This window comes from Osmerus eperlanus, chromosome 13, assembly GCF_963692335.1.
Source record: "Osmerus eperlanus chromosome 13, fOsmEpe2.1, whole genome shotgun sequence".
NCBI lineage: Eukaryota > Metazoa > Chordata > Actinopteri > Osmeriformes > Osmeridae > Osmerus > Osmerus eperlanus.
Window position 1 is genome coordinate 15,737,377 of NC_085030.1, and position 25,986 is coordinate 15,763,362.

General features: G+C 42.6%; 3 protein-coding genes across 3 annotated transcripts; all 3 read left to right on the forward strand.

The window, feature by feature from the left end:
- Positions 1 to 19: 19 nt before the first annotated feature.
- Positions 20 to 6,538, forward strand: bbs7 (Bardet-Biedl syndrome 7). Its single transcript, XM_062475827.1, has 19 exons — positions 20 to 507; positions 731 to 796; positions 900 to 962; positions 1,081 to 1,256; positions 1,422 to 1,608; positions 1,717 to 1,789; positions 1,887 to 2,000; positions 2,236 to 2,366; positions 2,949 to 3,033; positions 3,195 to 3,297; positions 3,700 to 3,892; positions 4,108 to 4,182; positions 4,292 to 4,360; positions 4,502 to 4,641; positions 4,971 to 5,135; positions 5,342 to 5,451; positions 5,559 to 5,662; positions 5,884 to 6,007; positions 6,135 to 6,538. Exons 1-19 carry the CDS (start codon positions 472 to 474, stop codon positions 6,266 to 6,268), a joined length of 2,148 nt encoding a protein of 715 aa, XP_062331811.1. The 5' UTR covers positions 20 to 471; the 3' UTR covers positions 6,269 to 6,538.
- Positions 6,539 to 6,809: 271 nt separating this feature from the next.
- Positions 6,810 to 10,762, forward strand: ccna2 (cyclin A2). The gene is made up of 8 exons (XM_062475831.1): positions 6,810 to 7,407; positions 7,872 to 8,106; positions 8,260 to 8,366; positions 8,499 to 8,722; positions 8,884 to 9,088; positions 9,249 to 9,362; positions 9,745 to 9,878; positions 10,029 to 10,762. Exons 1-8 carry the CDS (start codon positions 7,192 to 7,194, stop codon positions 10,078 to 10,080), a joined length of 1,287 nt encoding a protein of 428 aa, XP_062331815.1. The 5' UTR covers positions 6,810 to 7,191; the 3' UTR covers positions 10,081 to 10,762.
- Positions 10,763 to 15,562: 4,800 nt separating this feature from the next.
- Positions 15,563 to 24,503, forward strand: anxa5a (annexin A5a). Its single transcript, XM_062476951.1, has 12 exons — positions 15,563 to 15,637; positions 18,432 to 18,516; positions 19,169 to 19,263; positions 20,067 to 20,180; positions 20,827 to 20,917; positions 21,701 to 21,780; positions 22,065 to 22,115; positions 22,940 to 23,033; positions 23,200 to 23,295; positions 23,550 to 23,608; positions 23,797 to 23,919; positions 24,331 to 24,503. Exons 1-12 carry the CDS (start codon positions 15,563 to 15,565, stop codon positions 24,388 to 24,390), a joined length of 1,023 nt encoding a protein of 340 aa, XP_062332935.1. The 3' UTR covers positions 24,391 to 24,503.
- The last annotated feature ends 1,483 nt before the right edge of the window (positions 24,504 to 25,986 follow it).

Sequence of the window (25,986 nt, forward strand, 5' to 3'; positions counted from 1 at the left end):
TGTATCCAATAATATTCAAGCCTTTAGTAACATAGCAACGTCTATTTGTTACAAGTCATGAGAGTCGTGATGCTTGTGCTTGTTAGCTAGCGAAAAACATATAAGCAAAATAAAACTTGTTTTTGCTGTGCTGGCAGCATTACCGTGGGAGATCTTAGTAACTGGCGTATCCCGGTAAGACAGCTCTAGCTAGCCAGATAAAACAATTTAGCTAGCTAGCCTTGATTACTATAAACAGTACTGCACACCACTTCACCAGACACTTTGCTACAGTACTGGTACAGTAGTTAATCCTCCCAGCCCCTGGATAATCCTGACCTGTCAAGATGCGTTTCTCCAACCTCGCAAGAAGGCTTTTCATTACAGTTCTGCACGTCAAGTAAAGAGGAGCCATCGATATACAAAGCTTGATACAAATACAAAAATATTCACATCAACTGCAGAGACCGAAACTCATTAAAGTAAAAAAAGATGGAGATTAACCTAAATCGTGTGGACTATTTGCAGGTATAACATTTAGAAAAACGATTGTTACATACCGTGTGTGTATTCAGTGTAATCATTGTCAGATACCGATTAACCTAACCCTTGAAGTATAAGGTTAGATAACGTTAGCACACGTTAAATTTAGTATTTTTGATCCTGCTAGCAACAATTTGCAACCAAGCGTCAAGTGACAACGGTGATATCTGACAAGCTCTCATGATCACCGTATCGTTCATAATTCCAGGTCGGAGTGACATCTCAGAAAACGATGAGACTTCTTCCGGCTATGGGACGCAAGGCCACACAAAAGGTAGGATGTGGCAAATGCGATATCAACTTGTCCTATCTGTACTATCCTATATCATATTATGCCACACTTCATTCTTGTCACCGTAAAATGTTGTGCGTTCCAGGTCGCGATAGCAGATCATGATGGTGTAATCAGTTGTTTTGGGATGAAGAAAGGTGAAGCTGTGGTTGGTATTCAGACTTTTGTCAACAATGAATAAACCGAGCATTATTCAAGAATGAATAATGCTGCCATTTTTTATGGAGTTTATTCTATGTAAATGCATCGTTTGTTGTCCATTCCAGCCTGTTTTCAAAACTCTGCCTGGGCAGAAGATATCCAGATTGGACCTGGGAGGGGCTCTGGGGACCCCCCAAGAGAAGATTTTTGTGTCTGCTGGCTCTGAAGTCAGAGGATTTACAAAGAAAGGCAAACAGTTCCTGACTTTTGAGGCTAATTTGACCGAAAGCATCAACGCCATGTAAGTGGAATGTGTCCATGGTCTGTGAGAAATTCAGATCGTTGTCCACCTGGTTATTAAAACATGATATCACCAACGATTGCAATTTGTTCCTTGTGTTATCTAGGAATCATGCAATGCCTCAGTGAAAAAGCCAGTTAATGATGTTTACATCTTGTTTTTCAGGCACGTGGCAGGAGCGGACCTCTTTGTGTGTGCCAGTTACATCTACAATCACTACTGCGACTGCAAGGACCAAGACTACTACCTGTCTGGGGACAAAATCAACGACATCATCTGTCTACCTGCCGAGACGCTGGGTCGTATCGTACCTGTGTTGGCCTGTCAAGACAGAGTCCTCAGAGTCTTACAGGTGATCCAATCCTATATTCACCTGACTATATATTGTATATAATTCCAAGTTGGGTGATCCGTATTGATAACTAGGGGCCTTCCTTCATGCATGTGCTGTTCTCTGTAGGGATCTGAGCTTTTGTACGACGTTGAAGTCCCTGGGCCTCCGTCTGTCTTGGAGTTGTTCAGCAAAGAAGAAGGTGCGCATGTGACGGTCGACATGAAAACTCCAAACGTACTGAAGTCCCATTATGACATACGCTCATTGTTACGGCATTGCTACTTTCCCCACTGCAGGTAATATGGAGGACATTCTTTATGGAACTGTGGACGGCAAACTAGGACTGGTGAAGATGACTGATTCCTGCGCTATTTCCAAATGGGAGATTGACAATGACAAAAAGAAAGGAGGTATTTTATTGCTTGTACAGTAAACGTGTGCCATTGATGTGTAGTGTCATGTAGGAATGGACACAGCATGCTTATTTACATTTAGCAATTTAGTCATTTTCATGATATTACGTTTTCAGTCGTGCTAGTCGCTTGCTTGCTTATGTTAATTGTCACACAGTTGACATCACAAACGTAGCTTGTGTTTTTCTCAGCGAGTCTGCTCATGGTTGGCCTGCGTGCTTGTCTCTGCTAGGCGTGCTGTGCCTGGACTCGTTCGACATCCTGGGAGACGGCTTGAGAGACGTCTTGGTGGGGAGGGATGATGGGACTGTGGAGGTCTACGGCTTCGACTCCTCCAACGAGCCCTCTCTGCGCTTCGAGCACGTGAGTTCCTGCTGTAACTTAACATTTCACTCGGCAGACCCACTAAGCAGCAACGTACAAACAGCGTATGTAGAAAGTACAAGCATAAGATCGAGAATCCCAAGTGCGTAGTTCTGACAGTTTTTCGGTGAACACGAGTCAAGGAACTGTCTGTATTTATATGTACATTAAATGTTGTCATTTAGCAGACGCTCTAATCCAGAGCGATTTACAGTAAGTACAGGGACATTCCCCCGAGGCAAGTAGGGTGAAATGCCTTGCCCAAGGACACAACGTCATTTTGCACAGCCGGGAATTGAACTGGCAACCTTCAGATTACTAGCCCGATTCCCTAACCGCTCAGCCACCTGACTCCCTGATTTACTAGCCACAACGCTAACCCTGTGTCAGTGTTGAGACCATGCACATTAACCAGTAGTTAACGTGTGAGGTTCTGACTCTGTCGTGCTCCAGGTACTGTCAGAGAGTGTGAGGTTCTGACTCTGTCGTGCTCCAGGTACTGTCAGAGAGTGTGAGGTTCTGACTCTGTCGTGCTCCAGGTACTGTCAGAGAGTGTGAGGTTCTGACTCTGTCGTGCTCCAGGTACTGTCAGAGAGTGTGACGTCTGTCCAGGGAGGCTGTGTAGGAAAGGAGTCGTACGACGAGGTCCTGACAGCCACATACACAGGTGAGACACATCTTCTACGTTAGGTAAAGCAGTACCGATGGGGAGATATATATTTCCATCTGTATATACATTCTCATTGGTGTGCATGTGTGTGCATGTGTGTGTGTCTGCCTGTGTGTGCGTGTGTGTGTGTGTGCGTGTGTGTGCACGTGTGTTTCCAGGCTGGGTGACAGGGCTGACTACAGAGCCCCAGCAAACTGGAGCAGGACCTGGAGAGGAGGTGAAGATGAGCAAAGAAACCCAATCTAAAGTGGCTGCTCTCAGGTACCAGCTGACGGCTCAGCAACATCCACCAATCCAACATCAACACAGTATTGTGTCAGATATACCCTTCTAATTCTAAACTAACGGATATAAATGAGCTTAGAAGGAGAAGGTTCTATATAACATGGTTATCTATGTGTGAGTATAAAGCTGTGCCATACTGCTGGTGTACCCCCCTCACTTCCCACCCCACCCCCTCACCTCCACCCCCCCCCTCACCTCCACCCCCCCCCCCCTCACCTCCACCCCCCCCCTCACTTCCCACCCCCTCCCTCCCACCCCCTCCCCTCCCACCCCTCCCCTCCCTCCCACCCCCTCACCTCCACCCCCCCCCTCCCCTCCCACCCCCTCCCTCCCACCCCTTCCCACCCCCTCCCCTCCGACCCCCCCCCCCCCCCTCAGGGCGGAGCTGGAGCAGCTGCAGGTGCAGGTCCTCCAGGGCAGAGAGCAGTACCAGCAGACCTCCCAGTCCAGCACAGCCGTCTCCGCTGTGCCGGTCTTCAGCGTCAACGACAAGTTCACGCTCTGCCAGGACGATGCCAGCTACACCCTGACCCTGGAGGTGCAGACTGCCATCGACAACCTGCTGCTGCAGGTGAACACACTTGCTTTGGTGGTGGTGGGGATCTTTATTTAACCAGGAAGAAGTCATTGAGATTCAACATTTCCTTTGCAAGAGTGTCCTGGCCAGGTTCTGAGTTATTACACTTTCACAGACCACATGACAAACTGGTATTGTGGTCAAAATGTAACATGTAAAGATGGCGTGTTTGGAAGATGATAGTCAAACCGGATTCTCTTTTTAAACAGAGTGACGTTCCCATTGACCTGTTGGATGTGGACAAAAACTCAGCAGTTGTGAGTTTTAGTGAATGTGACTCAGAGGTAAAAGCTTTACAACGATATGAAAGAGAAAATAAAATGATGACCTCAACTGCGTACTTGTTAACTCTCCCCCAAAAATGACCCATTGTGACTTATTATTTTTTTCCAGCAACCAAATGGTAATTTCCTCCTGGCTACTTACAGATGTCAAGCTAATACTACCAGGCTGGAACTGAAGGTAAGCCATGTAATACCCCCCCCCCCCCCCCTCCAAAAATAGCATCAACATCACGCATTCGTACCTTGGCTCCAGGCCCGTTAAGACCTTGCGGTACTGTCTGTTTGGAGTTATGTACCTCACCTGTCCTCATGTTACCAGGTGAGGTCCATTGAAGGCCAGTATGGGACTCTCCAAACCTACATCACTCCCAGGTTACAGCCCAAGACCTGCCAAGTCCGCCAGTATCAGATCAAACCTCTGTCTCTGCACCAGAGGACCCACTCCATGGACCAGGACAGGTGAGGAGGAACACTCACACATACGCTCATAATGGAACCCTCGGCAGGAAATAGTTTTGGTTTGGTTGTACAGTGATGTGGAACCATTTTCACTGTATTATCTGGGAGCATTAAGGACAACAAGCATGGAGAATAACCGGAGATGTCGGTTTGTTTTCAAATGTGGGTGGTATAGCTTTTTTGGGGGTAACTGAGGATGTGGGTGTTTAGTATAATTTTCTTATAGACTGACTTAGCTGTTTGCAAAAACTGGTAATGAAAAACACACAACCGAAGTTTGTTTCTCAACATTTTCTCCCTCCGTCTGGTATCTTCCTGTTCCCATCCAGACCTATGAACACCCTCACGCTGGCAGGCCAGTTCAGCTTTGCAGAGATCCACTCCTGGGTGGTGTTCTGTTTGCCTGAGGTCCCGGAGAAAACTCCAGCAGGAGAGAACATAACCTTCTTCTTTCAGAACACTTTCCTCGGTACGCAACTGGAAGCCACGTACAGGTGAACGAAACGCAACATAAACATCTCAACTACAATTTTAAGTTGATTACGTCTGTTCGGTGTGACAAAAACAACGTCTTTTGCAAGAATCACCAACAAATTTGGTGGGTGGACCCTTACGGGTTCGTTATTTCACTGCATACGTATCCACATAAAGATGATTGATTCTGTGTGGTTTAACTCCCTTTCCTCTGTGGTGATTTCAGTAAAGGAGAAGGTCATTTCAAGTCCGATAACATTTCCACCATCTCTATAATGAAGGATGTCCTATCCAAGGAAGCCACAAAAAGAAAAATCAACCTGAACATTTCCTACGGTGAATCCACTCTGATCGGATCACTTTTGATTCATCTCATTCATAGCACAAACATACTTTGGGATCTGACTAGCATCTATTTGCTCATGTACAACCATCCTTTTCAGATGTAAATGAAGAGTCTGTGAGCCATACACTCAGGATGATTCATCCTAAACTTGAGTATCAGCTCCTGCTAGCTAAAAAGGTCCAGCTTATTGATGCATTAAAAGTAAGTGTCTGGTTTACAGTTTCTTTGCTTATTGGTTTGTTTATTATTATATGACTTGTGATTATATCTCTTTCTGTCTCCCTCTCTCAATCTGTCTGTCTCCCTCTCTTTCCGTTTCCCTCTTTCTCTCTATCCCCCCTATCTCTTTATGTCTCTCTCTCTCTTGCACTTTCTCTCTCTCTCTCTCTCTCTCTCTCTCTCTGTTTTTGTTTCCTGTTAAGGAGCTGCAGGTGCACGAGGGAAATGCTGACTTTCTCATCCCTGAGTATCGCAATATTCTTGATGAGTCAGCCCACTTGTTGGAGGAGTACAAGAAGCAACCAGCTCATCTGGAAAGACTCTATGGTACCCCACAAACTAATGAAATTACCTATTTGGCTATTCTACCAGAGATTGTCCTTGTTTATGTATACTTGCTTGTGTCTAATGGTGGATCATAGTTAAATTAATGTTTTTTGGTGCTTTTTCCTAGGTATGATCACTGATCTCTTCATTGACAAATTCAAATTCAAGGGACAGAATGTGAAGACCAAAGTTTCATTGTTGCTTGAGATTTTAGATAACTATGATCTCAATTCATTGATGGATTTCTTCAATGAGGTATAGTGTAATTGAGCTAGCATGTTTGCACCGTTTTGTAATAGCTTTTTCCATTTGTGTGTTTTGTAAATAGAACTTAGCAGCTTTTGTCAGTTTGTATCTGACTTGATGTATAGAATGATAATGTTACAAAGATACGTTTTTTCCAGATATGTATTACGAATTGTGTAGTCTTATGGCATTATGTTTTGATAATTGTTCTCTAATTTATTTAGACGTGACGTTTCTATTTGTATTCAAGTGTAAAACATTTAAATAAACAAGATATTTGTGGTAGTTGCTCACATGTGCGCGTAATAATGAATGAAATTGTAATGTACTTCTAAGAAGCATAGCGTAATGCATATAATTGAAATCAAGACTATTAACAATATTTACATTCTTCGTCTGTTTATTGAGATGAACACAAATATGCACTCCGTAAACTTAACTGTCTGTGAACCGCTAGCAGGTCGTTTGACTCACGTCGGTATCCGTAGATCTGATCGGCTCGTCTCCTATTGGCTAGTTTCAATAGTCGCGGGCTACTTGAACAGTGAAAGACAAGCCTTCTTATGGTGATCAGAGACAAGTCTGAAGCGGGGCTGTAGGTCGTGCAATAACTAGCTTAGAAAATCAGCATGGCAAGCTAAATTATTTTGGAGTTTTAAGCAAAAGTTGCAGGTGGCTGCACCTACAATCTATCCCTGGTCAATTGCGCACTGACAATATAGCTGGGACAAGACTTTATTTGTGTTGACTAGCTAGCAAGCGAAGCTACGTTAACCCAGCTAGCATCCGGTAGCTTCCTAAGATCCTTTGTGTTTAATTCACGTCACAATTGAAGCACTGCATTTGCTTTAGCTACTATCTAGTTTGTTTCATTTTGAATTACGAAGTGCACTTTGCTGCTTTGAGTGTGTGGAGAAGTTTAACTGTGTCAGGATAGCATGTCGGGATCTCACGATGGACACGGGAGCGCGGCTGATGCCTCACAGCCCGAAAACCACAATCAAGAAAACATGTTAACTAGATTAAGAGGTTCCTTAAAAAACCGACTGGACAACCAGGAGAACATTGTCCCGAAAGCGGCTAACAGGACCGTCCTGGGAGGTTTGCAAATCAACCAACGCAGCAAACCTCAAAATCAGCGCGGCACCAAACAGGTTGGTATATAAATGGCTAGGTTAACTAGCAGCTAAACTTGCCTAGCTAGCTCACAGGCAGGTTGATAATGAAGTGTTGCATCGTGCACAAAGTGTACTGTAACTTCATCATTGCAAATGCCCTTTTGTAGCAATGGTATAATACCATGTGACTATAATTTAGTATTTGTTCAAATGTCAATATTGGTTCACCATAAGGAGCCAATTTTAAATGTCTTGCATGTTCCCTCCCAAGTAAGTTAGACCGCCATTTTAAGATAGCCATCATCCCTACTCCTGAACATGCTAAATGTGGCTAACAGGTTATGAGTTTACTCCATGTAATTAAATTAAAAGCAGATCTAGTATATGTTAAATACAATGCTGCTTTTTTTTTTTAAGAGGGGAGGGCAAGCTAGCATGTGTGTATATATGCGGACAAACATGATCTGATCACTTGCCCATGTCTCTTGTTTTCATCACAGGGTCCATCCTGCAAAAATGAAGAATCAAAAAGCTATGCTGAGAAATTGTGCGGGAGCAAGCAGCCGCCGTTCCAGATTCACCTGGATGAGCCTGATGGTGCCTGCTCCAAAAAGCAGTTGTGTGTCAAAGCAAAGCCCACTGCAGAAGCCTCCCTGAAGCTCAACCAAGCTGTAACTGGTCTTAGACAGCCTCTTGCCACCATTTCTGTGCCCCTTCCTTTGGATGACAGTTTTGGTAAGAATCCTATCAGTCCAGCATAAGACCATTTAATCTAAATGTTGATTGAACATGCGCTCAGGCTCTGCCCCCATGCGATTACATCCACCATGGTAGAAACATAAAGATTGTCTCTAAACCAATTATTTTGCAATAAACATCCAATTGCAGATTCTCCAATGGATATGTCTGTGATTGAAGGTGAAGAGAAGCAAATAAATGTGAATAATGTCACAGACTACATTGACGAAATTCACACTTACCTTAGGGAAATGGAGGCAAGTAATTACAGCGCTCAGACATGACCAGCTACACACTACGATTGTAGGAATCCGCTTTCTAACATTCCCTGTCAGCGCAACACGGTAAAGCTGAGGCCTAATCAACCTTTGCTATTCCTGTCCGGCCAGTTAAAGTCCAGACCCAAAGCAGGCTACATGAGGAAACAGCCAGACATCACCAACAGCATGAGGGCCATCCTGGTGGACTGGCTGGTGGAGGTCGGGGAGGAGTACAAGCTGCAGAACGAGACTCTCTACCTGGCCGTGAACTACATCGACCGCTTCCTCTCCTCCATGTCCGTCCTGAGAGGGAAGCTGCAGTTGGTTGGCACCGCCGCCATGTTGTTGGCGTCGTAAGTACCGAACCACAAAGGCACAAGGATGCTTCCCTGGTCCTAAAGCTGTCTATTGTGTGACTAATTGGTTACCATGTGAGAAATGTCTCGTGCATTTAAAAAATATATTTTTAGACCGTTCAGTGATTTGATCCCTCACTAGTACCCTTCCCATGCAGGAAGTTTGAGGAGATCTACCCCCCAGAGGTTTCTGAGTTTGTTTACATCACCGACGACACCTACACCAAGAAGCAAGTGTTGAGAATGGAGCATCTGGTGCTTAAAGTGCTCTCTTTTGATCTGGCCGCTCCCACCATCAACCAGTTTCTCACCCAGTACATCCTGCACCAGCCTGTGAGCCTCACGGTAGAGAGTCTGGCCATGGTAAGTCCAGAGTGGGGTTTTTGTTGTTACATTCAACATTGCATATCAATTTTAGATGCAGACTTGAAATTTGTTTGAGTTGTTTTGTATCTCTCCCAGGGCCCCCTACCTCCTCTAGAGTTGTCTCTTAAAATAATTTGTTTCTCCCCCCCCCCTCCAGTTTCTTGGAGAGCTCAGTCTGGTGGACTCTGAGTCCTTCTTGAAGTACCTTCCATCTCAGACAGCGGCTGCTGCCCTCACTCTGGCCAACCACACGGTCACTGGAGGCTCATGGGTAAGTATGCAGCGCTGCCCTCGACACGTCTCCTGTGCTGCTGGTGGGAGAGGGTTCCCAGGAGGGGCTTTCATGTTAATGAATCTGAGTCTGATTACCAGTTCTCACACATCGTTCCCACACTCCCTTAAAATAAACGCAAACTTGTTTGTGCCTCGGTGGGATTCTTCTGATGGCAGGTTCTCAATTGTGTTTGGTGAGATTGTTGTTGTGTTTGAAATCTACTGTTTCCCCCCCACTCCACCCCTGTATGGGCCTAAAAAAAACAATGAATTCTCTTAGTTGATTTTGCCTTGATCCCTTATAAAATTAAAAAATAAAATGTAAATCTTTTTCACATCAGTTTGCAGTTTCCTAACTCTGTTGTCCTCCCTCCCTCCAGGAACAGTGCTTGGTGGAGATAACGGGATATTCCCTGGAGGACCTGATGCCCTGCCTGCAGGAGCTACACCAGACCTACCTCGCTGCAGCTCAACATGCCCAGCAGTCTGTCAGGGAGAAATACAAGGGCTCCAAGTGAGTGGATGATGATGAGTTCTTTTAGAAACTCTTATTCAATGTCTTCCTAGTTTATTTCCATCTTGCTTAGGATAAAAAGGCTGATTTGCAATTGAGTTTTTAATCGGTATTGGACTTTTTGTTTGACACTTCTCTTGTTTTCTGCAGGTATCATGAAGTGTCTCTCATCGAACCTCCAGAGAAATTGCTGCTGAATTGAGTTATCTGACAGAACTGATGTAATTGTTTTAACCCTACACTTATTTTTTTTATAAAAATCTACTCATACTGCCGTAATATCAATAACTGAACCCACAAATTCCATTTTGGAACGTGCGGACAAATTAGTGGTTATGTAAATTTTATACGTGAAATCCTTAAGGATTGTCCCCTTTTTATACGCTTGATGCAGCCCATGAGCTTTGTAACCTAGTTAATCAAGCATTGGTTGAAATGTCATGCTCGTCTAGTAGTTTAAAAACAAGACGGCTGCTTTTCCAGTGGTCCTTAACCGCTGAGCTGTGGACATGCTTCCCTTACTTGCCCCCCCTCTCTCTCTCTTGTCTGTCTTAAGTACTTCCCCCTTTTAATATTGACACCTGTGAATATTTACTGTCAAATTTCTCCCACACCAACCATTTTGGGGATTTTTGTGACTGTTTGTAAGAGCTCTATTGGAGTGGTTGCCGAGTTAGCATTTTAATGACACTTTTATACTAGTTACACCCTCACCCAAGTTGAAAGGTGCATGTCTAAATTGTTATCCCAAACAAAGCAGAACCTTTTATTTTTCTATTTACATTTGTGATTGAAGGTCTGTCTTGGAGTTCACTAGTTTATCAATCAAGGCACCTTCTGCTCTGTGAAATATGGCTCTTGTAAATAAATTCCGTGGTCCAACAGACAGTGTTGTCTCATGGCATTTTTTATGTACACCATAAACCTAATATTTCTTATGAACTAGAAATATTTTAGGATTTTATTGATGGAAATTTCTTGATGTTGTGTAGTGGTCTGATCTCAGGGTGGCAGTATAACACCAGTCTGTGTTTGGAGAATTTGCAATGTCAGGTTGTCAAACCATATTATATTCCATATCAATGAAGAATCAGTGCCTCAATTTCAGGAAAAAGATGAAAGCACACAGCCCAAATGATTATTAATGAAATATGTGCTTTGAAGATTCAGACATTTTAAATATCTTAGCTTTATCCTCCATTCAACCAATTCTGTGGTGCAACAAGTTGACTTGTGATGGAATCAGGGTGTCCTAAATGTATTTCTATTATATCTGACACCCCTTAGTCTTGAATCCTATACCATGATGATGCTGAGTAATTGAAGACAGTTTTATATCCTTAAACTATTCCCAGTCAAAATAGCAAACTGCTTCTTTTGAATGAGAGCTGTAAGCAGACAATACTTCCTCGAGAATAGAGATAGAAATACCAAAACATTTCTTTCTAATCATCGGTCTCGAGTAAGGGTTGTTTCTCCTCCATTATCCTCTGAGAAGCAGACTGTTAATTACAGAAGCTACAATTGGCTTTTGCTGCCACTTTGATAATATATGAAACAGCATATATTACTTTCTGTGTGCTCTGCTTGGTGCTTATTTTAATAACCAAACAGTGAACGCTTGACATTTTCTTTTTGTTTACATTATTCAGAATTACCAGGCCAGTGTGGTATTTGCATATTTGAGGGTTTACACACAAACAATAGTCTCTTGCATGTATGTTTACTTTAATATGTCAATCAAACAAAACCATAAGGATGATTAAGTAACATTGATGTTTGTTCCTCGTTCCCTTATAATTAGATTATGTGATGAATAACTAGTGAAGTCAGGTAGCCAATGGCATTAAGGGGACTTAGAGCACTCTCAATCTCTGCCTCTCGCTCTCTCTCTTTTCTCTCGCTCTCTCTCTTTTCTCTCGCTCTCTTCTCTCTCGCTCTCTCTCTTTTCTCTCTTTTTCTCTGTGTGCAAGCAAAGCAGTGATAAATGTGGAGGCAGGTTGTGTGTGAGGATCCTGTCAGGATCAGGGAGTACGAAGTCTGTTTCACGTCAGAGCGGACTGCCGCCGGACCCTTCCACAGGTCTCCCGACAGAAGCTCCTCCACGCTCACTCTCCTCAGGTCCTCCTAGAAGGAAGACGCCTCCAAATCCTCCGGAACACCTGAAACATGGACAGAGCAGACAGAAACTGCTACAACCTCCCCCACATGGATTCAAAAAATTCCTCAATTTCGCCATCGCCCACCGACACCGCAGAAGCCCTTGAAGGACTAGCATTTCAGGCTTCCTTGTAAGTACTGCCTCACCCCCCCCCCCCCCACGCCCACACACAGCCAGAGAGAGGGGCGTTGAACCCAACCCCCATGCCCTCCCCCAGGAGGTACCTGGTGGAGTCCACCTCGCTGCCCCTGGCTCTGGGCTGGGGCTGGAACCTCAGCCTCTACCTGGGGCTACTACTCGTTCTGCTGCTCCTCATGTGCCTCCTGCTCTGGATTCTCCTCAAACAGCTGAGGAACTCTGTGGGAAACTCCACCCTGCAGCCCGGGCGCTCCTTCAGGGAGCCCCAGCGCGGTGTGAGGGGCCCCCGCGGACTGTGACAGGTGGCTGGGTGGTTCTCCTGACGCGATGGAGGTTCAGCCTCCAGGAGCTGGAGCTAGCGAGTGGGATTCAGGCTCCTAGTACCAGGAGCTGCCAAGATCAGGCTCCAGATACCAGGAACTAGCATGATCAGGCTCAAGATACCAGTAACAAGCCAGTTTGGGAATCCAGAATCAGGAGCTAGCGAGAGCAATTGGTAGCAGTGTTTAACATGTGCCTTGTTGGGAAGAACAAGCCTGTGACCGCAGCCTGAGCTATAGCTTGTTGGGAAGGATGAGACAGAGACTGTGTCTAATGGAAAGTGTTTGACTGGAGTATGGAGGGAACATTGGTTGCTATGCATCTGTTACAGAGAGGAGTCAAGGACAGAAAAGCCTGGCAATGCCAACAGAGGAACGAAACGATCATTTAATCCTGTGTATGTAACGTATTTGGACTTCTATGTGTTCTGATGTTTCTATTTTTCTGTTTGATATGGTGATATGACACTGGCTATAATGTACCTTTCGAAATCTAAACCTCATAAAGGGTTGTGAATTAAACACTGAGTTATGTATTTTTGTGTGAGACAAAATGAGGTGAGGATATGAGGCAAGAGAATCGCTAAACGGAAGCATATATATTTCTAGCATCAATATTAGATTGTGGACTTTCTGATAATTGCGTCTCCGTGCAACCGCTCATGCTGCCCACAGGTACCCTCTTCATGTCTTCACTGCATCAGCATCACAACAGTTAACCAAATCACCAAGTAAAAGGCACCAGCCCTTGCAACATATACATATTGATTCATGCTGATTAAAAAAAGCAACACATTCCGGAAGCTAATTTGCACTTCTCTCATCTCCATGGTCATTTGGATTGAACCAAACGAGTAAATAAAGCAGATGACATATCTGAACGGAGCTGTGTTACTTATTTACCTAACACTCACTTCCTATGACGCATAAAACAGGAAATATGACTCAGGAAGAGGAGTATGACTGAAAAGCGAGTAATCTAACTCTCACAACCTCACCCACGTACTCCTCAACCCCTCACATCCACACCCACTCACCCCCTCACAACCTCCCTGCCAAACACCTCACCCCCTCACAACCTCACCCACTCACCACGTCTCCTCACTAAAAACCAATACTAAATTAAGCTATGAGGTACAGTTCAGCCACTACATGGGCTGATAACGTAGTTTACATTTAGTAGACGTTCTTATCCAGAGCGACTTACAGTAAGTACAGGGACATTCCCCCGAGGCAAGTAGGGTGAAGTGCCTTGCCCAAGGACACAACGTCATTTTGCATGGTGGGGAATCGAACCGGCAACCTTCTGATTACTAGCCCAATTCCCTAACCGCTCAGCCACCTGACTAGTTAATGTGAAAAATAATCTAAAAAGCTTCCTACCCTGAAGGACAGATGTTAATAATGTGGCTTTATTGCAGATAACATTGTAAAAGATCCTGGTCCCAGTACATCCGGATACTGTGAGAAACTCCTCGTTTATTCTAATCAATCGATATCATTAGGCTCTATTAATGCTGCATAGAACACTGCTGCCGTATTTTATCCAAGTCAAAAAGCTTTTTTTCACACCAGCGTTGCTTAAGAGTTAGCAGATGCATGCTTTTTCACTGAGTTTGTTAATCATTTCCAAAATATATGTCCTAAATTAATTAATTTTGTTATATGTGTCATAGGAAGTAGTGCTAGGTAAATAGCCTACTGTGTAGCCTAAATGACGCAGCTCCTTTCAGATTTTTCATCTTAGTTATTTCCTCGTTACATTCTGTTCAAATCATTCATTCATTCATTTAAAATTAAATTCCTAAACTTCCTAAAAATAATCATGAGTCAGTTATCAACAGAAACAAACCACATGAATAAATCCTATCGATATAGGGGAAAAGAGCGTCTATGACAGTGCCTGTGGCAGCTGCTGCGTTCGTGAGCGACAGTTAGGTAGGGCCTATCCGTAGCCCTGGAGACATCGTTCAGACTGACTAATGTTCTCCGTCACAACTTCCTCTGCAGGTCTTAATGAAAGTCAGACATTTAGTAGCCTTCTCTCTCTTTCTCTTTCTCTAGTCTTTCTCCCTCTTTCATAGTTTTCTACTCTTCGAAAAGTATTCATTTTGTTTGTTGTGGCTAATCTTAATTCCAGACTTGCAATTTGTGAGCCAAAAGATATTAAGCGAACAGACATATTTTATCTACCCGGATACAACCACATGCCTCCAAACTAATTGGACGGCAGCACTCCATTGTGTGGAAAGACAATGGCCCCAAACGTATACTTCCGCAGGCGACCACCAAAACGAATCCTACTAGGTATGCTGAAGTACTGAAAAACCAATAATGAAAAGTGCCTTTGACTCATCCAAATCTCATCATCTGATTTCAGAAGCTCTCACAGTCAATATCCATGGAAATTGATTCATTTTCATTCCACGGGCCATCGCCATGGAGAGGAAGGGCCCTTCAGTGGTGGGACACACCCATTTGTCAATTTAAATTATTGTCGATCAATCATAACTGGGAAAGCGAACTGTCAACTCTGCAGTTTGTTATGGTGTCCCCTATGATTGCCCATGGTAAATAAAACCCCCTTTATCGATTTGCTGTGAGAGGAAAGCGCGGATGTAGGTTGGTAAACTTGGTCCGAACTTTGAGCGAGCTTTACAATTCATCAACAGGTGGCAGCACACTATACATCTGTGTGCTTGTGGTTCATCAACATGGTGCTGCAGTCACGTGGAGCTGCCTAGCGAGTCATAAAGGTATGTGGAGTCCGTGTTTCTGCGCCCTCATCCCAAAAAGATAACTTTGTCCCTTCATAGATAATTTTTTATGTAACCTTTGTAACATTGCTGAATATAAGAAAGCAATTTTTAATATGTGTCATCTCGAATAAGCAACTACATGCAGTTACCTTAAGTACAAAACAAATTAAGGTGCACTGATAACTTATAAGATGTCAATGTGCAGGTATTAAGTTTGCATTTAAATTTGATCAGTGCCATAGCTGAGATATTTCTCACATTTCTTTACATAACAGTATGTTATCTTAGAATAAAGAGATTTGAGTGATGCGTCATGTATTGCTGTCGGTATTTGATGGCATCTCCGAGGCTCTGAAGTTTGAGAAGAAACCAAACCTTCCCGTAAGTCGATACGAGCGGATGGACACATCCTCTCTCCTCGGGCAGCAGCCTTTAATTAAGGTTCCTGAGAGCAGAACAGGCAGGGCGACCGGGGAGAGATACACTTCGCTGATGTACTCTGCTAAATTTCATCCCTATCGCAGATCTCTCCTCTATCAGAGATCCCACTCCGCGCCACGGCTTCACATGAGCCACTCAGAGTTCAGATAAGGGATCCGGGTAAAAGGTATAAATGAACTGGCCAGTCTTTCACCACCATCATCAACGGCATCAAATATTTACTGGTGAAAGTTAGACAGGAAGAGACAGAATAGCTCAATTGTTGATATTGTTCCTTGCTTTGAGAGCCAGACCAAAATGGTGTGTCTTTATTTGCCTGTGATTCCTCTCCTTCATCCACAGTGAACAATCCTGATCTCAAAACTGAAAATAAGTTGATTTGTGATAACTGTCTCACTTCATCTCATATGATTTTCCAGCTGAAGAAACAGTGCATAATAATAAAACAAACTGTAATACTGATGGATCCAAACACTTATCTAACGTCCTGAAGTCAAATAAACCAAATAAAAACAGGTCTAAACACCAGCATGCTGAAACAGATGACATAATACTCATCTCCCATATTTTTCTTCTGGATGTCCCTATAAGTCTCTACTGGTAAGGCATGTTATTGTCAAAACACCACAAAAAACAAGGTCACGATCCTTGATTTGATTGACACCAGGTGAAACAGGAGCTTGTGTTTGGACAGTGCTCCAATTATCTCTTCCACACAGTCCTGCTGTCTCTGTCCAGCACCCTGTGGGCGTACCAAGCCTCGGAGTAAAGTATTAAAATCAATAACATCCCAACACAGTCTGTTGTCTCTTCGCTGTACTTCTCAGAGGAGAGAAAACACCTGTAGGTAAGAATGCTTTTCATATCTGATGACACTGATGACAATACAAGGCACAGTTAACTAGACCTGAGACATAGTTTCTCTCTAAAAATAGATGGATACCATTTCATTATTGCTATAGCAGCCATAGCAATGATGAAAATGTATTTACATCTTTATTATTCATTATAATGAATGATACATGTATAACTATACCTCAAAGGCAGGAAACCAAGACTTGTCATGCATGTTACTTTATGAAATACATATTTCAGGAATGTTTATTGAAAAGATTTGCTGATTCTAATGTTTCTACCATCATATTTTCTGTTGGTTTGGCACCTATTGCATCTTGCCCTATTGCAGAGCAATACATCATGGTAAGTTTCTGTTTTGTTAGTTCATATCATTGACTTTGTATCATTATGATTGTTACAAATCCAAATCTTTGTAATTGGTTAATTGTAATGTGGTGTAGTATTTCACATTCAGCTGTCTTTGGTCACAGTGAAGTAGATAGGTCCAAACTATACATATCCACACTTACTGTTACCACCACATTTACTGAATCTTAAAGGATAACACTGTAAGGCTTTTCAGGACATTTATGGACCAGATACCTGGAAATGTGAATGGACCCATTGGGTCCATTATAGATACTATTATCATCCAACTTCTTTCCATCAAAATCAATTTAATATGCGTCTTGGAGGACTCGGAACTAAGAAACACATCCACTGTGATCCAAGAGTTAACTTGAAAATTGGATTAATCAAGCAAATGTTGTAACACGTGTTGTGCCGAGTTCTCACCCCCTGCAGAAATCTAACCCATTGAACGCGTTGCTTCTGCATTGTTGCGACTCTCTTAGCCTACTTGTAGACTTTGCTATTCACTTCGTAATAAATTTAGCCTACGTTTCGCTGTTCTTACTGAATGAATACATTTTTATTGGAGTCGTTTAAGACAACATTTAGTTGTTGTTTTGTTATTGGTTTGTTCGCGTGGGCGACATGTGCAGTTTTCTCGTGTAGACTATTTGTCTATATATTCGTTAATACAAAGTATACGCTCTTATCACCCCACGTCTTATATTTGAAAGTGGGTTAAGTTTATCATCTAATTCTAGAAAAACGAGCAGGGGGGGATTGGATTTAGGCAGGGGGTGTGAATTCGGCATAACAGGTCTTCTGCCGAATCATTCACAACACAATCGGATGTCATGCTACAGATGACTCTAGAAATTGGTAGACGACCAGTTGTTAGGCTAGGCTACCTGTGACGAGTGAAAAAAACGTGGGTGCCTAAGACCTTTGCACAGTTAGGCCTACTATGACACTACAACAAGATAAGCCGAAACAGACTTTGCTGAATGTTTTCGGGTGATACAGCATTCTCTAATACTAAAATCAATTTGGACCAGTTTGGCTTTCCTCAGTTAGAAGCAGAAGCTCATCTACTTTCAAATCTCACACCTGCGTTACGATTGTAATATGGCAGAGGCCGAAGTTGTTGTATTGCTTTTCTCCTCAAATGACATTTTCCTATAATAGATTAAGCCAAGTGGATGTGAGAGGAAACTGATTTGTTTACGTGTACCAGTTCTACAGGGCTACGAAAGATAGCTTTTTAACATTCACTAACTATTTTCTGAGTTAGCATCCGTAGTTAATATTTTAAAATTTTCTATGAAGATTCCTCACATCTTCAGATCAAAACTGGAAAAAAAGTTTTGGTTTCACAGAAAGATCTCTCGGGGAAACTCAGCAAGCCCCCATAGCCCTGTTTGATGCATGGTCGCACCCATGCAGCAAAATGAGATTAGCCTACAAACATTAAATTCTTCAACATCTGAAAAACCATGAAAACGAAATGAAAATAATAACCCCACACATATATGGCTTCTCACTACAGGCTACCAGAGGCAGTGTGATACCCTTTGTCAACTTCAACGCCAAGAAAGATGCTGAATTCCTGCACAAGGCAATGAAAGGGATTGGTGAGTCCAAATCCTTTTAATTAACATTCATTTAGCAGACGCGTTTACCCAGAGTGACATAAACTACGGAGGGATTTGAACCTCTGGCCTGCAGACTGGCTTTGAATGCCAACTCAATTTCCAACACTGCTGTAAATGTTTTGTCTCATGTCTAGACAGGCCTATGAACTGTTTCTCTACCCAGAGATGTTGATGACTACATTTACATTTTACATTTAGTCATTTAGCAGACGCTCTGCTACAGTAAGTACAGGGACATTCCCCCCGAGGCAAGTAGGGTGAAGTGCCTTGCCCAAGGACAAAACTTAATTTTGCACTTCCGGGAATCGAACTGGCAACCTTTGGATTACTAGCCCGATTCCCTAACTGCTCAGCCACCTGACTCCCACCTGATGACTAGATCGATTGTGCTCGTATCCAATGATGTCATCATCGCCTCTAGACTAGGCCTAGGCTATATGTTTATTTAGCCTATTAAAAGTTAAACTTGTCCACATGCCAATCTAAGCGAGCTTGTTGTTTGGGATTTCAAGTCACTGTGTGAAATAATTTAATTTCTGACCTTTTGTTAGAAGGTCAAGGCTTCTAGAAGTGTTCAAAAACTTCCTCGCGTTAGAGAGGAGCGTCTCTGTTAACAGCGCTGTTTTCACAGGCACTGACGAGGATGCCGTCTTGATGCTCATTACGGCTCGTAGCAACAATCAGAGACAGGATATTAAAGCGGCGTACAAGAAGGCCTTCGGAAAGGTAGGCTACATTTGAGTGCCTGACAACAGGGGAGATTGTAAACCATTTAAACTGGGGGGGGGCAAGCTGGGGCCAGTTGTACTGTTAGAGGGGCCAGTTACATTAAACTTTAGTGTTGTCAAATAGTTTTCTTCACTTTTTCACACACTGACAGACAAAATGCCATGTTTATAATTAGTCAGACTCGACATGTAGGGGGGCCACAAGAGGGTCTAAGCTTGTTGTCACTGGCCCCTGTGACAACCTATAAATGTGACAGCCTATAAATGCATGATAATGATATTACTACTGGTGGTTGACAATAACATGTCTAGATTTCACAGTTGTGGCAGTTGATCCCATTCTAAATCATTTCCAGGAAATCACGCTGTACAGCTGTACTGTATCAATGTTCCACCCTATTTAATCTCACTCTCACTTGTCCTTATCAACTCTGCAATGATTTTCAAAGTTTACAATTAATGGCAAATTGAAGTTCACTCAATAACTTTTTTTGAGTAGGCCTTAAGTTCTTCTTTGAGAAATATGCCATGGTTGGCTAAGTTCTGAAAAGGGAAGTCAAATTGTACATTTATTGCAGTGACTTGTGATGCATTACACAACTGACGACAATCATTCCCGTTCTTTCTCATCAAACACCGTTTTGTGGGAGCTGTGCGCAAAGATTTAGGTCCAAACACCTGTTGATTAAAATGGGTTGAACAAACATGCCACATTTCATATAACAACCCCAAAAACAATCCACAAATAAAAAGAATACAATTCTCCAGTGTTTTGCCTGAATGCTAACCATTTCTCTGCAGGATTTAGTGAGCGCTCTGAAGTCTGAGCTGGGAGGCCTGTTTGAGAGCCTCATTGTTGCCCTGATGACTCCACCCATTCTCTACGATGCAACAAAAATACACAAAGCCATCAAGGTACACTAGACATAGATCCCAGCTTTGACATTGTTGACAAAATTGATCATTTTGTGGTGCTGAGGTCAGGTCGGAGGTCACATTAGATTATAATTATATGCAGCATATCAGAAGATGTCATATCTATAGGTTTTAGATCTTCTGCAGACTGAATCAAAGTCAGCTATGAATAGGGGTTCAGCTATGAAGTAAGAAATATCTTAACTGACATCATAAGGCCTACTGAGGCCTACCTAGCTACTGAGATGCATTTATATTCAGCTCCAGTCTCAAGATTTGTATTCTTCTCCATATAGGTCCCCAGATATTTCCAGCAAAGCAATAAAATTGATTAGAAAAAGGAAAACAAAGCTCCTTGGCCTGTAAAAAAACAAAAACCATTATATTATTATATTACGTATACATACATAATGTAGAGCTTTAATGTTCTCTGAGAGGCAGTTTGACATTTCTGCTATTGTGAAATCAGTATTGATTTATGTAGTCTTTGATATTAAATTCCCCTTGAGATCTATATGTCAGCTTAGCCTGTTTCCTCAAACCTAGCACCAGCGGCTAGCAAGCTAGCTTGTTGCCAGGTGACCGAGTGCTGAGCAGGGCTGTGAGAGAGAGAAGGTCATTCACAGGGAACCGTGTGACATTGCAGGGCGCTGGGACTGACGATGAGGTGTTGATAGAGATCATGGCCTCCCGAACTGGGCAGCAGATGAAAGACATTGCCAAAGTCTACAAGAAAGGTGAGTTTCACTAAAGCACTCTGGGAGTCAGGTGGCTGAGTGGTTAGGGAATCGGGCTATTAATCTGAAGGTTGCCAGTTCGATTCCCGGCCGTGCCAAATTATGTTGTGTCCTTGGGCAAGGCACTTCACCCTACTTGCCTCGGGGGAATGTCCGTGTACTTACTGTAAGTCGCTCTGGATAAAAGTGTCTGCTAAATGACTAAATGTAAAGCAGATTCATTCATATTGAAGGCTTAAGGGTCTGGAATGTGATGGAGAGGAACTGGCAACGGAATGTCTAAAATTGACAGACTAAACTTGTGATTTAAGTTTTTAATAATACTGCAGTTACGAAAAGTTATCCAGGATGTCAATATTTAACTGGTTTTATGAAGACATCTGTCCCAAATTATAGTCTCACACATCCACATCCAACTATTTGGAAGAATCGCTGCAAGGTCAAGAACCTGCAAATAATCCAAAATTCTTAAATGAAAGACCCCATTTGGTTTAATAAACAATGTAGCACCCCAATGACTCCGCATCCCCAGAAGTTTGTCAAGTTGCAAGGTTGGTTAACACCATAGACAAGACTGACAAGACTACCTGGACAAGGTGTCCTGGCCACATAACACATAAACTAGACCTATAAGGAGCCCTAACCTCCTTGATAATCAGTTCCGCCACGTTACAGCCCTACCACAGAACACTCTGCATCCATCAGGGTGGATTGCTGGCATTAGCGACTATTGTCAGAGATAATTGTAAGCAATCCTCAGCCTCCTCGTCTCCTCTTTCCCAGAGTTCAGTAACAAGCTGGAGAAAGATATCATGGGAGACACCTCAGGTCACTACCAGAAGCTGCTACTGATCCTCCTCAAGGTAAACGAGAGGAGCATTTAGAGATGAAAGAAAGAGAAAGAGAGATCCCTCTTTCCCGGCAATGTCATTATAAAGTAATGAGAGGTACGTTAAAGGTGGAGACCGGGGCGAAGAAGGAGGATGAGAAGAGGGTGTCATGTGCCTGCCTCGACGTGTGATTTTGTAACAGAAATCTTCACGGGTTTCCAATTAGGAAGATGCTCAGCTGGGATGAGATAGGTTGGTATCACTCTTCACCTGTGACACGCTGACCTTCTGCCTCTGTTCTTCGTTACGTCTCTCAGGGCAGCCGAGAGGAGGGGGTGGACGAGGGCAAGATAGAGAAGGACGCCAAGGTAGGAGGAAGCAATAGTTAAGACATAGAGAGATTTGATTCGTACAAAGCATGTATCGATTGCTGTCCTCCAACACTAATCCTATTCTTAATCTATTAAATTCATACCAGATGGAAAATCAAACCTATTTGTAGGTTATGTAAAGTTTTTTTCCTCAAATGTAGTATAACCTAAACAATGTGAAACCAGATAACGGAACCATAAATGTTGTGCGATCAGTTGGAGATAATTCAATTACGTATCCGCTTTTAAAATGTTAACATGCTCAAGTTGTAGTCATACTCTTAGGGGAAATTAAATAAGTGCACCACAAATGTCTATGATAAATGATCATTCAAATAAATTAATTATAGATAACCTTCATCTCCAGGAAGAGAAATCTCTATCTCCAGAAGAATGAGTCATTTATGGATATTGACTTTTTGTAATAGCTAGGTTGTCTTTTTTAATGATTACAAATACATTCGTGTGGTCTCTAAGAGGCCGAGCAGAATCCATTCTCCCATAACCACTAACTATTCAGGGATAAGAAATGGATGTCATTACTTCAATGGGATCTATAGATAAACACAGAGATATAGAATTTTCTATGGGCAACACATGAATAGCCAACAGGCAAACAGCAGATGACCGTATTTAATAAGAAATACATCAGCGTTTTGAAACAGACCTTTTCTCCATGCCGCAGTTGCTTGATGAACAGTCTTTAAACTTACTGAGAATAGGAGAACACAATCATTCTGATTGATGCTTTGGTTATTTTACCAGGGAATATACTGTGTGTGTGTTGTTTTTTTTCTCCCAGTGAAGTATTTCTCTTGCAGGACCTTTATGCTGCAGGGGAAGGGAAGTTAGGCACAGACGAGGAAAAGTTTGTCAATATCCTTGGCAACAGGAGCATAGAACACCTTCAGAAAGGTGTGTGCTTCTGTGTGTCTGTGTGTGTGCCCATTTAGCTGTTCTGAAAAATGAAAAAAAAACAAAGCATTAATTTCATTCAGTCGTAAACCTTATTGGCTTTTTACTGTCTAGCCAGTGTTTGCCTTGAGATCATCACATTATATGATGGTGTTTTTTGTTAAAGTTTTTGATGCCTATAAGAAGCTGTCGGGCTCTGATATTGAGGACAGCATTGAGGGGGAGACAATTGGAAACCTGGAGAATCTACTTCTGGCTGTTGGTGAGACTCATGAGGATTTGAAACAGCGACAATGCTAATTTTTAAATGTACAAACAGCTGTTTCACTTAAGCAGGGTGTGTAACTGAATTCACAGATATCACGCTTTGTAGCCTTGGAAATCTATCCATATTGTACATATAATGTCCGGTACATTCACTTTTTAAAGGATGCTTGTTGAATCAAAAAGGTTTTTACCGGCTGACCTTAAAAGAGGCATTTGATAATTAATTTGATCTTTCTCTTTTGTCCCCAGTAAAATGTGTTAAAAGTGTTCCAGCCTACTTTGCAGAATGTCTTCGTGGGTCAATGAGGGTATGTATGTATATGGGTCATGATGACATGGAAAAAAGAAGATATATATAAAATATATAATCGCTTTACACAAAACACCAAGCACTTGTAAATTTCAACCAGAGCTAGTGTGAAGGTTTGAGTAGTCGTCCCACAAAGCTTTTGAATCCCACCAGAGCTAGTGTGAAGGTTTGAGTTGTCGTCCTCAGCGCGCTGGCACGGATGATGAGATCCTGACAAGAGTAATGGTCTCCCGGAGTGAGATCGACATGTTGGATATCAGAGCCTGCTATAAGAAGAAGTATGGAGACTCTCTCTACTCCACCATTCAGGTATGGAACTGTAGAGGAGTAGTATTGAAGTATAGACTGTAGTATAGAGGAGAAAAGTATCATAGACTGTACGGAAGTATATACTGTTGTCTAGAGGAGTTTAGTAGTATAGACAATACTACTATGGAAGTATAGACTGTACTGTAGTATACAGTAGAAGTAGCATAGACTATGCAGTCTATCCTAACGCCACCCAGTGGGTCAGTCAGACCCGGTCTGTGGTTCATGAAGAGAAGTCGTTCAGGTTCAGGTTCATGAAGAGGAGTCGTTCAGGTTCATGAAGAGGAGTCGTCTGTAGTGTCTCCTGACCCGGCAGGGTGACAGTTGGACACCTTCTGTGTGTGTGTTTGCAGTTGGACAGTATCTGTGTGTGTATTTACAGTTGGACACCATCTGTGTGTGTGTTTACAGGAGGACACAGATGGGGACTATGGGAAGGCCCTGCTCTACCTCTGTGGAGGAAAGGACTAGCGACAGAGCAACACAAGCTAGGGAAGAAAACAGGAGAGGAGAAAAGGAGATTCTCACAAGACGGTTATTTTTTTTGTTCCTAAAAATAATAAGTATCAGCTACAATCATACTGTTTCCTTGGTCTCCTTGACCTTGCTTGTTCATGTGCGTGATGTCATGTGTTGATGTTTCTACGCGGGTTCCAGATACAAAGTTTCTGTTGAATTATTAAACCCTTCATGTTGACTCTGGTCTTCCCCTCGTTAATAACCAATGAATCGGTAATCCGGAGACGTGATGCACTCGTCTTTAATATTAATGAGATTCTATTAGCTATTCATTGACACTTTTAAAGACATAAGATATATTAGTTTCTTTACAATGTCTCTATCCTGTAACAAGGTAAGCGTACCCATGTCATATCTAATTGCCCAAGTGCATGTAATATGGTTTAGCCTTGTGCAATGACAGTCATTCGCCACTAGGTAGCACCACAGTCCAGATTGAGAAGGGAACCAATTGGGCAAATTGAACCCTTTGCTCTAATGAAGTCAGAGTGCAGTTTGAAATGTAGAAATATGAAGAGCAGGTGAGTTATTGACCCCTTGATATAATGATAGATTACGTTCCACTAATAGCTAGAGGTTTAGCCCTCAGAAACAACCTATGATAACTTTTTACATAACACGGGTTTGCCAGACACTTGCACAGTCTGACACCAGCATACTAAATCATTCAGCAATTCGCTTCAGGTTCCACCTCGAGAAAATCGTTTCATGTTTTAGCAGGCTCCTGCTGTGAGCGTCTGTAACTTTTGACTCGTTGAAAAAGCAGCATCTTTCATTCCTGGATTGACTATTGTATATTCTGTTACATTCAGGGTTGTATTATTCAGTCGTGGAACATAACAAATTCATAATTGCGTCAAGTCAAAGCAAAAATGAGGCTGTCACTAAGCACTCGGTGACAAAGAATAACCAAACAGATATTACGAGGTCAAGAGGAAAATACAAAATAGTGATGCTGGATGTCCCTGACTGTCTTAGTGTCCCGAGCTAAAACAGATCATTACAGCCTTCAGGTACTAAGATTACCCGATAAGAATGGGTCATCGCAGTTTTTTGACATAGATACTGACATCCTTGTCAGGTGTGGTTGGTTATTGCTCCACTGTCAGGCCCTGGTGTGATGAAAGAGGACAGTTTGGGGTCAGTATGGGGTCAGAAAAGTCATGTATGTTGAACTTGTAGCAGCTTGCCAGGAAGCTGACGTGGTTATTTAGCGCTGCACCTGGTAAATATAGACCGTTCCTTGACTCTGATCGTCGAAATACTAGTCGATGAACGATGCACTTAAGATCACTTGATCCTCTGCTTGCTTTCAGTATAAATATTTATGCTTTCAAAAATAAAATGTCATTGGTCTTGGATCCCAGGGCCAGTTTGACAGATTCCAATATCTCCGCTGGTCTGCATAATAAACTATGCAGGATTAAAATCCAATTTCATGGTCTAGCACAGGAGTCAGACCCTAAGGACCTCTCTGACCCTCTCTTACTGCTCATATTCCCCCCAAAAATCACGATTCGGATTAAGACCCCAATTATATTTGATCCC

Bases quoted from the DNA above. Each gene is read 5' to 3' on its own strand.
- bbs7 (XM_062475827.1), top strand. From the start codon at position 472: ATGGAGATTAACCTAAATCGTGTGGACTATTTGCAG. The intron at 1,609-1,716 runs GTGATCCAATCC...TGTTCTCTGTAG, and splicing joins GAGTCCTCAGAGTCTTACAG to GGATCTGAGCTTTTGTACGA. The intron at 6,008-6,134 runs GTACCCCACAAA...GCTTTTTCCTAG, and splicing joins TCATCTGGAAAGACTCTATG to GTATGATCACTGATCTCTTC.
- ccna2 (XM_062475831.1), top strand. From the start codon at position 7,192: ATGTCGGGATCTCACGATGGACACGGGAGCGCGGCTGATGCCTCACAG. The intron at 8,107-8,259 runs GTAAGAATCCTA...ATCCAATTGCAG, and splicing joins TCCTTTGGATGACAGTTTTG to ATTCTCCAATGGATATGTCT. The intron at 8,723-8,883 runs GTAAGTACCGAA...CTTCCCATGCAG, and splicing joins GCCGCCATGTTGTTGGCGTC to GAAGTTTGAGGAGATCTACC.
- anxa5a (XM_062476951.1), top strand. From the start codon at position 15,563: ATGCGTCATGTATTGCTGTCGGTATTTGATGGCATCTCCGAGGCTCTG. The intron at 20,181-20,826 runs GTACACTAGACA...GTGACATTGCAG, and splicing joins AAATACACAAAGCCATCAAG to GGCGCTGGGACTGACGATGA. The intron at 21,781-22,064 runs GTAAACGAGAGG...TACGTCTCTCAG, and splicing joins TGCTACTGATCCTCCTCAAG to GGCAGCCGAGAGGAGGGGGT.